Below are 14824 nucleotides of genomic sequence, written 5' to 3'. Positions count from 1 at the left end.
CGCAAAAATTCTGCGGCAGCACTCACTTTTGTGCGGATCTTACAGCTTATTCCAAGGTTCAGGTAAATAGTGTGGACCGCACTAAAAATTGCACGACCGCACTCAGCTTCATTTTTGACCGACTGGGTTAACCTATAAATAGGACTTCCATGTACTATTCACACTTTACACTCTCTGACCTCTGGAACCCTAAGCAAACACAGTGCATATCCCATTAGTTCTAAATCTTCCTTCAATTCATCAAGTTAGATTCTCTCCTGCATCATTCATCATTGGTATGTTCAATCCATGTTAGATTTTTGGTCATTCTTCTTAATTTTTGTTTTTTTCTTTTCTTTAATTAGTTTAGTTATTTTTAGGCCTATAAATGCTAAATGTGCTTAATATGTGCTTCAAGATCATGTGGGTAGCTTCATATATGTTCATTAGGGACTGGGTAGACCACTAATCTTGTAAATTTGTGCAAACCATGTCTAATTTGTGAAAAATTGCATGAACCCCAACGTTTGCCGGGAAAAATTAAAATTGTGAGGCCGAACACATTTTTGTGTGGTCCGAAGGTTTCAAAGTGAGGGAAAAAGTTCGAATGAAAAGTGCGGACCACACTCAAAATTATGCAGTCCGCAGTGAAATTATGCGGTCCGCATTAAAATTATGCTATCCGTACTGTTGAATGTTATGCGGTCCGCATTAAAATTATGCTATCCGTACTGTTGAATGTTATGCGGTCCGCATTAAAATTGTGCGGTTTGAACTTGGTAGTCTACGACCGGACTCACTTTTGTGCAGTCCACACTCACTTTTGTGCGGTCCGCACTGCCTCTTCTGTAGTTTGATTCCTTCAATTGTCATGCATTTGTGTGCACTTTTTTGAGCTCCAACTTATTCTTATTGCTATGAATTACAGACAATGGTTAGGTCATGTGATCGAGGTGATGCTTCTAAAGGGAGGTGAATCCTCCCGAGGCCGAGGCAACAACCTTCCACTAGCCATACAGAGAGCCATAAGCGAGAAACCAACCGCCAACAGAGTTCCTGAACCCTCTAAGTCCACTGAGTATCCTCAGTCTAGGGAAGCTTCTGAGGGTAACTCTGTGCAAGCACTGCCCGATACACAATCTCAACCTGAACAAGTCCCAGGTAAATTTCACTTGAGAGATGAATCCTCTTCCGCTGCTAGTTCTTTTGAGGGTTCGGTAGAGGGTAGCCAAGATTCTAAGCCATCTTCCTCACATGCCCAGGTTGCACCAATCAATATAGAAAGAGTTATGGGAGGATCGATTTGTGAGCCTGACTGCCTTTACTAGATTCAGAGAGTGGTGGCCCCAGAGATCACTCACACTTGAGCGACAGTTCTTAATGAAGGATTTGGACATTCACAACCCAAATGTCCTTAGACAATTCCAGGAGCAAAAGGAATGGAAATTGTTCACCCACAGTGTCATCGATGCAAATGAGCACTTGGTTAAAGAATTTTATGCCAATGTGGCTCAAATTAAGAAGGGTACCAAGATAACAATAGTGAGAAATCTGAAAGTCAGATTCGACTCAGGTGCTCTGAACACTTATGTGGTCTTTGAAGACGTCGAGGTGGTCTAGTATTTGGAAAAGCTTGCTATGGGTGATGCAGCTCGTCCGTGGCTAGCTGAGATTTTGGATGCTCGAGGACCACCATCCTCATGGCTCATAGCAAGGGTTCCCATAGTCCGGGCCACCCTAAATTTTGAAGCCAAAGGGTAGTTGACTGTCGTGTATAGCCGTATTGATCCGTGCTTAAATGAGAATAACCTCCCACTTCCCGAGCAGTCCTAGTTTCTTCGATTATGGCTAGGTACCCGATAAATGTGGGTGCCATCATGTCCACCAACATGACATTCGATGTCCAAAATGGTGAAGTTCATACCCGTACCCAAACTTCCTCATAGAGTATTTCAATGATCAAAAGGTGGAGCCGAGGCAATATAATACAAAAGTAAAGGCCAAGAAGCCTTTCTCATGGTACCACTTGCAGGGTGCTGACAACCCGAAGTTCAAGGGTAAGGCAACTACTTCTGCTGGCCAGTATGAAGAGCCAACGATAGTAGTTGCTGAGCCTTCCGTAGATGCTATGCCTCCATAACAGCTGGTCCTTCCACTGGGACACAATCATGCCACCACCTTCTTCTTTTAGACCATCAGCTTCATTATCAGTGCCAGCCTCATCCACTTATCCACAGACTATGCTGAGAGTCTCCCAGACAATAGAGAGTCTCAAAAACTGGATACAGACAGCTACTTCAAAACTGTCTGACATATCCAGTGTTGTTGCAGCATAATCTTCTACCCGAGCAGCACCACAGGTACCTCCGCCAGTGGAGGAAACATTGAAGAAGATTCTGCAAAACCGGAAGACCATTATGGAGACTCTGGTGAAGCATGAGGAAGTCATTGAGGAGTTGGAAAAGCAAGCGAAGAAGATGCAAAAGTTTCAAGCATCGAAGAAGTCAGTGGAGAGGTTAAGAAAAGTGATTGCCATGATAGCATCTGAGGAGATCTACCACTTGACCTGCTTATTGAGCCAATAGTCCCAGTAGCACAGGCAGCATCAGCAGTACCCGAGGCATCAGAGGCAACAACTGGCTAGTGTGAGGAGCTGGACGCTACTGTCCACACCTCTGAGGAGATGCTACAGATGCTCAGCAACCCTGTTGTCCCTCAGCCAGGTGATGATGAGATACAGTTAGAGGAGACGGAGGATGTTGTGGATGCCATGCAGATTGAGACTACATAGGGAGTTCTCTTAACTATCTACCCTTCCTTGTTCTTATTTTTGTTAAGCATTTGGGACAATGCTTATTTTTATTCGGGGGGTTGTCTATTTTGATTTATTGGACGTTGACATTGGCCAGTACTAACACTTATACTATTTTCCTTTTAGCTTTATTTTCTCTTTGGTTATGTATATATTCCTCCCTTTTCCCTTGATGTATATATTCATTTTCCCCTAGGTTTTTATATTCATTTGTCTTACTTTTCGTAGTTTATATCAATAGTTTGTATATTCATTTGTCTTGCTTTCCGTACTTTATTTCATAGCTTTTTTAGTTTGTCTTTCTTAGTAGTATAACTTATCCCAAAAAAGACCTGCATGATTTCAAGTTGAGTGAGCTTACATTAGTGGTGATTTACATAAGGGGCAAGCATATGGTACTTAAAGCCGTACTTGTGACATTTTTTTGAGAGAGATGAGTGAACTTTTCGCAATCCTTGCATCGAGTGTTGCATTTGAAAGTGAGATATGACAATGGAGAGTAGAGGAGGAGGAGTTTGGGATTCATAATGACCCACATAATAGAGCAAGCGTCCTTGATAAATAGAGTCAACTCTTGATGCTCTAGTGCCACATTAGAACTATTGTACTCAAAAAGTCAAATCATTACATTATTGATAATTCATACGTGTTGTGCATAATTGTTGGTCCTAATTGATGTGTGTTTAATTCACTTTAGGTCATATGAAATAGCTCTGTTATTGTGGAGGTAGGAATTAACTTATTTGCATGAGGACAAGCACCAACTTAAGTTTGGGGGAGTTGATAAGTAGGGATTTTGACTACTTATTTGCACTCTTTTTACTTGCATTTTAGCTCAAAATTGCTTAAAGATATTCCCGAAAACTAATGAAATGTGATTGTTTGAAGGAGTGTTAGAATATAAGCTAAAGAGATGAAAATCAACTCAAGAAGGGGTAATATTGGATAAGGACAAAAACAAGGCTAAAAGGGCACTGCACGGACCGCACAATATTGAGTGCGGCCACAGATCATGAAGATAGCCTCTGATAAGAAATGCTATGCAAAGTGCGGACCACACAATTATAGTGTGGCCACATAAGATAAAGTTCAGAGAGATGGGATTTTATGGTTAAGAAGAAATGCGGACCACACTAATTTTGTGCGGCCGCATAATCAAGAGCGCGGCCGCACTCAGAAATGTGCGGTCATAGAAGTCCCATAATGCCAAACCCAAGGTCATGAAGTGCGGACCGCACTATAATTGTGCGGCCGCGGAAGCAAGAGTGCGGGTACACTCATATATGTGCGGTCCACAGAAGTTGAAGCGGTACAGCCGCAACCCAGAAATGTGTGGCCGCTGAACTGGAACCTGTCAAGCCAAGTCCCAATGTGCGGACCGCACAACCTTCGCAGGGGCAATTTTATCAGATATTTTCAACTTAGTATAAGTAGAACATTTTGTCATTTTTAGTTTAAGTTTTGTATGTAGGGAGCACCTGAGCCATTTTTATTTGTTGTATTGGGTAACATTGTTCTACATTAGCTTTTAAACATTAGATTTTCTTTCCTTAATCAAGTATTATGAATTCTATCTTAGTTTCTTCTTTAATTTCTTCATTTTCCATGAGTAGCTTAACCCTTAGCTAGGGTTGTGACCCAACCCTAGTATGAGTACTTAATAGGTAATTGATTTAAGGCTTATTTATGTTTGGGTTTATGATATTTAGCATAGTTGTTGCTTGAATTTCAGAATTGATGGTTGCAAACATTGATTCATGCCTATTTGACTTAGTATCTACTTGAGAAAGAGAGACTAAGTCTAGGAAAAATAGGCTAACTAGGAATTTGGTTGAACTCAAGAAATTGATAGCCCATAGTAAGACCCGACCTGAGCATTTATCACTTGCTTTGTGAAATACCCATTTGGACTTGAGAAAGCCAAATCGGGCAAAATCACTCAAACTACCGAGAGGTATAGAGCGACTAATTGAGTGTGATTGCTATATTGTAATCCAATCAACCAAACATGCCCTAAAGCTCTAAATCTATTAGGTAACCAACTAGGTGGAAGTTGCAACCCTAGATCTTTCATATTGAAAAACAACCAAAATAAATAATATTGTCTCTTAGCTCTACAATTACAATCAATAGTTTAAAAGTAGAAATAGAAACAACAATTGAAAATGTGAAAGTGTAATTTTTGGCACATCAGTCATTCACACTAGGTGTATACCTAATCCAAAATCAAACTACTTAAAGATTCGACCCCGACTTGCGTTTGGTTTTTATTATTGCTTCGACCACCTCATAACGTATATTTGTGGTGTGAATTTTTGGGAAATCAAGGGGCGGCCTCCAGTGCTTTCCATAGAAGCAGACTTGTTATTGCAGAAGCGACGTCACAAAAGCGTCCATTTGCTTTTCAAGTGTGAAGATCGCCTGGGCAGAATTATATATGTTAGCCAAATCGGATTTTGCCTCATTTCACCTCATTTATCTCATTAGGGCCAGCCTTGGGCGATTTTGGAGTGCCATTTTATCATACTTCATGTGGCAAGTGATTCCTACTATTGTGAGTTAAATACACGATTTACATATGCATTTTAACATGAAAGATTATGGGAAATTCTGGGATTTTGAGAGAAAACCTAGAAATTGGTATTTTTTTATTTATTTTTACCACGAAATTTGACATGGAGTTTGGAATATATTATATATTTGAGTTCATAATTTTATGCGTAATATTTATCTTCATTTATTTTTGGATTTCGTGTACATGGGCCTGAGGGTTGACTTTGTTATCTTTTTTAGCAGAGTTGGGAATCATAAGAAATTGTTAAGTTATACCCATTGGGGTATATTTTGATTTATTTGCACATTGTTTGACTAGTTTTGGATCGGCAGGCATCGGTTGGAGGGTTTAGAGAGGCATTGGAGCCGGTTATGGAACGTCCGAGTGAAGTATGTCTCTTATCTAAACCTGTGAGGGAGAATTTACCTCGTAGGTGTTATTATTGCTATATGCTACATGTTGTGGGAGTTGCGCACATATGAGGTGACGAGTGTCCATGTGTATGCTAGAACTCTTGGTTATGTCCGGGTAGACTTAGGTTCACGCCATGCTTTAATTGTACTATTTGAGTTATCCTTGCTAGTTGAATTTCTTTATTTCGTGTTACAACTTGAGACTAGTATTGGGTAGAGTGATAGACTCGCTATTATAGAGATTTGACGAGCTAATTGATTAGTCGCAGAATAATTGTGCTCCTTTCATAAATTTCTCCTGCGTTGTACGTGTTTGTCAAAAATTTTCCTTTAATTTCGTAACTCACACGTATATCCGTGAGTGAGGTCAAGGACCAATTAAAGCTTCGTATTCTAATGGGATCGGGTCGTTCGCCTCGATAGTATCATATTCTTATGGTATCGGGCCGTTCGGCTCGGCAATATCATATTATTATGGGATAGGGCCATTTTCCTCAACAGTAATATGTACCACACACTTATGGGATTGGTCCATTCACCATGGCAGTATCATATTCGTATGGGATCAGACCATTCACTGTAAGGCCCCGTAGAAATTTCTACTCAAAAACCCCAATCTCGTGATGCCAAGATAGGATCATGTGTTCGGACCCTTTGGATTGATCGGTGCATTAAAAAGTTAAGAATTATGTTTGCTAGAATAGTACGTTTCTGCGGTCCATTATGCGGTCGCACAATAGGTATGCGGAATGCATAGTCGTCGCAGAGCCAGTCAGTGTGTTGGTTAATTTGAGGCCAACTATGCGGCCAATTATATGATCGCATAATCAATATGCTGGTCGCATAGTCATCGCATAATCCCCTTAGAATTTTTGTGATGGGCAGTTCTGCGGTACACTATGCGACCGCAGAACAGGTATGTGAACCGCATTTCTGTCGCATACCCAGACAGTTTTGGGACCTTTATTGCGGGTCCATTTTGCGGGCCGCATGTCCATTATGCGATCGCATATGCGATCGCAAATCGTGTCAGGGCTCCTATTTTCTAACTTTTATAACCCGACCCCGTCCCATTACAAACACCCTATTAGACCATTTTCTTGTTATTTCACGGCATATAGAGTGAGAGAGGAGGTTCTAGAAAGAGAGGGAGTGATCTTTATCAAGTCCCCACTCCATCCTTGCCCCAAATCCTTAAAGATTGTCATGTGAAATTTCTAGGTCTTCACCCTAAGAGGTAAGAGCTTGTACCCTCATCTATAATTTCAAAATTTCCATTAAAATAAGTGATTAGCAAGGGGGTTCATGGGTATAAGGGCTGATAATCTTGCATGCATATAAGATAATGGGGTATGGGGTGGTTGTGAACCAAAAGAGATAACAATTGTGGTATAGGATGATGAAAATCTCTCCCAAAAGTGTCCTAAAATCATCGTGCACACTTAGTGCTTGATAATTTACTTAAATGAGCTAGAATCTTATTCATGCCTCTAATTCTTGGTTCAACTTGTAATTTTCATAAAATAGATTGAATTTGCTAGGAAATTCCGGAATTTATTGTAAGGATTTAAGGAAAGCTCTACTGAGATATGTATGGCTAAAACCCCATCTCTTAGAAACTGAGCTCCATTGGTGTTTGTGTAAATACGGTAAGATTAAAGTTGAATTGTTGTATTGATTGCTGTTTCACATGAATTTGGGGTTGGGACCTTATATGCGTGAAAGATGTGTCTCAATATGATCAATGTGAAATTGTTGATAACTTGAAAGGGTGCAAGGAATATGAATCATGTATTGAGATGCTTAGACCTTAAGGTGAGATTGAAGCTGCATATATTGTGCCATCTATGTGAAGACTCATCTATGCTTACAATTTTATTTTCCTTTGTGTGCACATATTATCCTAAACTACAGATCTAACATTGAAAGTGGAAATGATGTGATAATTGTGGCCCCAAGTGCCTATGAAATGATATATGTGAAACACATATTGAAATAAGATGATTGATGGAAAAGAAAATGCCTTGGTAAGGCGGCCTAGCCGATCGGGTCGAGATCAGACGCCATGATGCACACATGGTGGTATTGTATTTGTGATTGAAGTACATGTGTCAAACGAGGCAACCTAGCCGATCGGGTCGAGATCGGACTCCGCTAAAGATAGCGGTGGTAATGTGGACAATGATGAATAGTATGAAATGCCCTAAAACTAAAAGCTATGGGAAAATGATGTGAAAATTGTATGATTCTTTTATTTGATAATGTTGTGATCATTTAAAGTGTTTGAGTTATACTTGTGATTTCCTTATTCTCGCATGAAAGTTCTTTCTAACTAGATGGTATTTAGTTATACATACTAGTACTATTCCATGGTACTAACATCCCTTTTGCAGGGGGTGCTACATTTTTAAATGAATGTAGGTGGCTCCATTACGGATAGTGCCGATCGTGCGTAGCGGAGTACCTTCTTCTCAAAGTCTTGGTGAGCCCTTTCTTCTTGAAGGGGCTATGTCGTACATCTTTTGATATAGATATCCACTTTTGAGGTATAGCCGGGGCCTTGTTGTCGGCATTGTCATCATTGTCTTTGTATCCTTAGAGGCTCCGTAGACGTATGTGTGAGTTATGTACGAGTGTTGGATGGGTCTATGAACTATGTTGTAATTCTAAATCTTGTTTCTCTAAAGTAAAATTGTATTGAATTTTGGGAACTTAACTACGGTTTAAGGTTGTGATGCAAAATGAACTGACAATGTTGAATGTGCAATATTTCCTATTATTTAAATAAACGAAAGCATAGTTTCCTTAATCATATCGAGTTGGGTAGAAAGTGTTCGATAAGGCTTGCTCAGTTGCGTTCACTCGATTGAGCGCCAGTTGCGCCTCCTAAAGTTGGGGCTTGATAAACTTGGTATCAGAGCCTAAGGTTTTGAAATGTCCTAGGATGTCTCAGAGCCGTGTCTAGTAGAGTTCTTCTTATCGGTGTGTAGTCGACCACATCTATAAGTTGGAGGCTACTTGGGCATTTTGGAATAACACCCTTCTTTTGATATTCTGGATCGTGCGGTGAAACTGTTCCCTCTCTAATTAGTGCATTGCTCTATCTTTCATTAAATGGCACCTAAGAAGAAAGCGAGAATTGGCCAAGAAGCCAATGCCACCTCAGGAGTGGCTGATGAATCACTGCTTGATACTATGGGTGAGGGTAGTCGCCCTGCTATCACCCTTCCTGGTTCTTCTATTCCAGAGCAGACTACCCCAGTTCCTACACCTGCGGAGGGTACCACTATCCCTCCCATTGATACTCCTGCTCCGCCTCTAGCCCCAGCTTCCGGTTTTGGTATTTCTGATGGGGATCTTAGGGGAGCTATTCAGATGTTGACCCATCTAGTGGCCTCTCAGGCCTAGAGGTCGAATGTTGCACCCATTTTATCTAGCCAGCAAGGGGATTCCACCAGTTCCAGGGTAAACAGATTTCTTCAGTTAGACCCTCCGGTGTTTATGGGTGCCAATCCATAAGAAGACCCCCAAGATTTTATTGATGAGACGCACAAGACCCTTAGGGTTATGCGTACAACTAAGATAGGAGGAGTAGAATTGGCTGCCTATCATTTGAAAGGGGTGGCCTATTCATGGTTTGAGTTGTGGGAAGATTCCCGTGAGGAGAGGAGCCCTCCGGCAAGGTGGAACGAGTTTGCCGATGCCTTTATAGATCATTTCCTGCCTGCTGAGACAAAGGCAGCTCGTGCAACAGAGTTTGAAAATCTGAAGCAAGGTAGCAGGAGAATGTGGGAGTACCACATGGAGTTTGCTCGCCTGTTTAAGTATGCCATTCATATGTTGCCCACAATGGAGGCCAGAGTGTGCCAGTTTGTTTAGGGACTTAATTCTTTGACTATTAATGAGGCTTCTACGGCTGCGTTGAATTCTGATATGAATTATGGAAATATGGTAGCATTTGCTCAGGCCACAGAGAATCATAAACTGAAGAACAAAATGGAGATAGAGGGTAACAGTAAGGCCCGATCTACGGGCAACATGGGAGAGTCATTAGGTGGGGGAAGATCAGCTTTCAGGGGAGGATAATCAGGGTCATCCCAGTCGATTGCACAGTTTTCAGCCAGTGCACCACCAGCAGGGCCCAACCAGTAGTAGTGGAGTCGTTTTAGGCCCGGTTAGGGCAACAGGGGATCCCATCAGAGAGGTCAGTCAAGAGAGAGGTCCCAGTAGCAGCAGAATTCCCCGTGCCCCAAGTGCGGGAAAATGCACTCAGGGGTTTGCTATTTGGAGTTACTCGTATGTTATGGATGTAGGATGAGGGGTCATATTTAGAGGTAGTGTCGTGTATCCCGCCAGGGAGCGGGTAGGGGCACAACATAGTCATCCAGTCCAGCAACTGCTACATCTTCAGCCCCTTCTCCAGGTTGAGGTGCCCCAGCACCCGCAGGGCGTGGTGCAACTAGGGGTGGTGCGTAGAGTTCAGGAGGACCCAGTTGGTTCTATGATATGAGTGGTCGCCAGACCGCAGAGGCTTCTCCAGATGTTGTTACATGTATTCTGACTGTCCAATCTCATGATGTGTATGCACTTATTGACCCTGGTTCCACCTTGTCCTATGTTACACCTTTTGTTGCTATGAAATTTGGGATAGAACCGGATCAGCTTCATGAGTGATTTTCGGTGTCTACTCCGGTTGGTGAGTCAATTACAGGTGCACGAGTTTATAGAGGTTGTGTGGTTACGGTGTGGGGTAGAAATACCACGGCCAATCTTATTGAATTAGGGATGGTCGATTTTGATTTAATAATGGGAATGGATTGGCTTTATTCATGCTTTGCCAAACTTGATTGTCGTACTACAACCATGAGGCTTGAATTTCCTAATGAGCTCATTGTTGAATGGAAGGGAGATAATGTAGTGCCGAATAGTCGGCTTATTACTTACTTTAAGGCCGCGAAGATGATCAAAAAAGGGTGTATCTATCATTTAGTTCGGGTTACGAACACCGATGCTGAGGCACCTAGCCTTGAGTCCGTACCAATTGTGAATAGATTTCCGGATGTCTTTCCAGATGAACTCCCTAGGATCCCACCAGACAGGGAGATCGATTTTGTGATCGATGTGATGCCAGGCACGCAGCCTATACCAATTACACCTTATAGAATGTCACCGGCAGAATTGAAAGAGCTAAAGGAACACTTGAAGGATTTGCTAGAAAAGGGTTTCATCCGGCCGAGTATGTCATTGTGGGGTACACCGGTCTTGTTTGTAAGGAAGAAAGATGGGTCGTTACGGATGTGTATCGACTATCGGCAACTCAACAAGGTCACAATCAAACATAAATATCCCCTACCAAGAATAGATGACTTGTTTGATCAGTTGCAAGGTGCTACATGTTTCTCAAAAATTGATTTGCGGTCCATGTATCATCAATTGAAGATAAGGGAGCAGGATATTCCAAAAATAGCTTTAAGGACTCGGTATGGGCACTTTGAATTTCTGATGATGTCTTTTGGGCTAACAAATGCCCCGGCAGCTTTCATGGATCTTATGAATCGAGTCTTCAAGCCTTTTCAAGACTCATTTGTGATAGTGTTCTTTGACGATATTCTTGTGTATTCCCGAATTCGGGAGGACCATGCTGCCCAACTCAGGGCAGTTCTGCAGACTCTTCAGCAACATCAATTGTATGCAAAAATTTTGAAATGTGAATTTTGGCTTTAATCTATTGCGTTCTTGGGTCATGTCATCTCTAGGGAAGGAGTTATGGTTGATCCTCAAAAGATTGCAGCGGTAAAGAATTGGCCCAGACCTACCACTCCAACAGAGATTCGCAGTTTCTTAGGTTTGGTTGGGTACTACAGGATATTTTTGGAGGGGTTTTCTACTCTTGCGTCTCCATTGACTAAATTGACACAAAAAGCGGTTAAATTCCAATGGTCCGATGCTTGTGAAAGAAGTTTCCAAGATTTGAAATCAAGATTGACTACAACACCGGCATTAGCCCTGCTAGAGGGTACAGAGGGATTTATGGTGTATTGCGATGCTTCAAGGATTGGTCTTGGGTGTGTGTTAATGCAACACGGCAAGGTTATAGCTTACGCTTCTAGGCAACTCAAGAATCATGAAAAAAACTATCCAGCTCATGATTTAGAGCTTGTTGCAGTGGTATTTGCACTAATGATTTGACAACATTATTTGTATGGGTTCCATGTGGATGTATTTACGGATCACAAGAGCCTTCAATATATTTTCAAGCAGAAGGAGTTGAATCTGAGATAGAGAAGATGGCCAGGAAAGGCTAATTTCGTGGTGGATGCTCTTAGTCAAAAATCTATGGGGAGCTTGGCTCATTTGGAGGCATATCAGAGGCCGTTGGCCAGAGAGGTTCACCAGTTGGTTGGTTTGGGAGTTTGCCTTGCGGACTCTAATGAAGGAGGAGTAATTGTGCATAATAGGGCTGAATCATCGCTTGTGGCGGAAGTGAAAGAGAAGCAATTCAACGATCCATTGTTAGCGTAACTGAAAGAAGGGAGTCATAAACACAAGACCACAGCCTTTTCCTTTGGCATAGATGATGGTACCCTATGGTACCAAGGCCGCCTATATGTTCTGGATATTGACGGTCTTCGGGAGAGGATCATGGCAGAAGCTCACATTTCCAGGTATTTTGTGCACCCAGGTTCTACGAAAATGTATCATGATATCAAAGAAGTTTATTGGTGGAATAACATGAAAAAGGATTTGGTGGACTTCGTGGCAAAATGTCCAAACTGTCAGCAAGTGAAGGCCGAACATCAAAGGCCTAGTGGATTGGCACAAAGAAAAGAAATTCCAATGTGGAAATGGGAGATGATTAATATGGATTGTAAGGTTGAGTTACCACGCACTCCGCATAAGTTTGACTCAATTTGGATAATCGTCGATCGACTCACGAAATCAGCGCACTTCTTGCCAGTTAAATATACCTACACAACTGAATAGTATGCTCAGTTGTATATCAAAGAAATAGTCAGGTTGCATGGCACTCCAGTCTCAATCATTTCAGATCGAGGGGCTCAGTTCACTGCCAATTTTGGAAGAAATTTCAGCATGGTTTGGGTACGCAGGTAAATATTAGCATAGATTTCCATCCTCAAACCGACGGGCAAGCAGACCGGACTATTCAGACGCTTGAGGACATGTTGCATGCTTGTACTCTTGATTTCAAAGGTAGTTGGGATAACCATTTTCCACTCATAGAATTTGCTTACAACAACAGCTTCCATGCTAGTATCCAGATGGCACCATTTGAGGCGTTGTATGGTAGGAGATATAGATCTCCTATTGGGTGGTTCGAGGTTGGAGAAGCTGAATTGATAGGGCCGGACCTCGTGCATCAGGCTATAGATAAAGTCAATATTATTAAAGAGAGGTTGAAAACTGTTCAAAGTCGTCAAAAGTCTTACTCGGATGTTCGTCGTAGAGATTTGGAGTTCAAAGAAGATGATTGGGTATTTCTGAAGGTTTCCCCAATGAAGGGTATCATGCGATTTGGAAAGAAAGGGAAATTAAGTCTGAGGTATGTTGGACCGTACAAAATTATTTAGAGGTGGCATACAAGCTTGAGCTACCACCCGAGATATCATTGGTACATTCGCTCTTCCATGTGTCTATGTTAAAGAAGGTAGTAGGAGATCCATCCATTATTATGCCAGTTGAAACTATTGAGGTTAATGAAGAACTATCATATGAAGAAGTTCCAATTTCCATTCTTGACAGGCAAGTCCGGAAGTTGAAAAATAAGGAAATTGCCTCCGTAAAAGTGTTATGGCAGAACCAGAAGGTTGAGGAAGCCACTTGGGAAGCCGAGAAGGAAATGAGAAAGAAGTACTCACATTTGTTTGAATAGTCATATAATAGCTTTTATGCATTTGGTTCTCATGAACTCTTATCTTGTGATTTGATCTATGTAAAACTATCATGTTTTGGTTATATGTTGCCTATGCGGCCATGTCTAGTATTGTACAGGTTATGTTATGACTGTAAAATGTGTACATGCTGTTAGGATATGTTTCTGGGGCTCTCTGACAGATGGATAGGCCTAGTTACAAAGGAAACTCTGGCAAAATTTTGAAAATTTAGGGAGTTTGCCAAATTTAGGGCTGTGGATATGCTTCATGTTGTGAAAAGCTGAGGTTGCATAGAGATTGCTAATAGGTGAACCATGATCCTCATTCGAGGATGAATGATCTTAAGTGGGGGAGGATGTAAGGCCCCATAGAGATTTCTACTCAAAACCCCAATCAAATAATGCCAAGATAGGATCATGTGTTCGGACCCTTAGGATTGATCGATGCATTAAAAAGTTAAGAATTATGTTGGCTAGAAAAATGCATTTATGTGGTCCATTATGCGGTCGCATAATAGGTATGCGGACCGCATAGTCACCGTAGAGCGAGTCAGTGTGTTGGTTAATTTGAGGCCAACTATGCGGCCAATTATGCGAACGCATAATCAATATGCGGGTCGTATAGTTATCGCACAATCCCCTTGGAATTTTTGTGAAGGGCAGTTCTGCGGTGCACTATGTGACCGCAGAACAGGTATGCAGACCGCATTTCTGTCGCATACCCAGATAGTTTGTCCAGATTTTGGGAACATTTTTGCTGTCCATTTTGCCCGCATGTCCATCATGTGATCGCATATCTGATCGCAAATCGTGTTGGGGATACTATTTTCTAACTTTTATAACCCGACCCCATCCCATTAAAAACACCCCATTGGACCATTTTCCTGATATTTCACGGCATATAAAGTGAGAGCGGAAGTTATAGAAAGAGAGGGAGTGATATTCATCAAGTCCCCACTCCATCCTTGCCCCAAATCCTTGAAGATTGTCAAGTGAAATTGCTAGGTCTTCACCCTAAGAGGTAAGAGCTTGTACCTTCATCTATAATTTCAAAATTTCCATTAAAATAAGTGATTAGCAAGGGGGTTCATGGGTATAAGGGCTGATAATCTTGCATGCATAAAAGATAATGGGGTATGGGTTGGTACCAAAAGAGATAACAATTGCGGTATAGG

The 14824-nt window shown here is 41.7% G+C and overlaps 1 protein-coding gene across 1 annotated transcript; it reads left to right on the top strand.

Moving 5' to 3' along the window:
- Window positions 1-12451: 12451 nt before the first annotated feature.
- LOC138883609 (uncharacterized) lies at window positions 12452-13649 on the top strand. Its single transcript, XM_070164304.1, has 3 exons — window positions 12452-12626; window positions 13264-13319; window positions 13425-13649. The coding sequence occupies exons 1-3, from the start codon at window positions 12452-12454 to the stop codon at window positions 13647-13649; spliced, it is 456 nt and encodes a 151-aa protein (XP_070020405.1).
- Window positions 13650-14824: the final 1175 nt, after the last annotated feature.

Source organism: Nicotiana sylvestris, chromosome 12 (genome assembly GCF_000393655.2).
Source record: "Nicotiana sylvestris chromosome 12, ASM39365v2, whole genome shotgun sequence".
NCBI classification, from domain to species: domain Eukaryota; kingdom Viridiplantae; phylum Streptophyta; class Magnoliopsida; order Solanales; family Solanaceae; genus Nicotiana; species Nicotiana sylvestris.
This window is presented reverse-complemented; position numbering and strand designations above follow the sequence as displayed.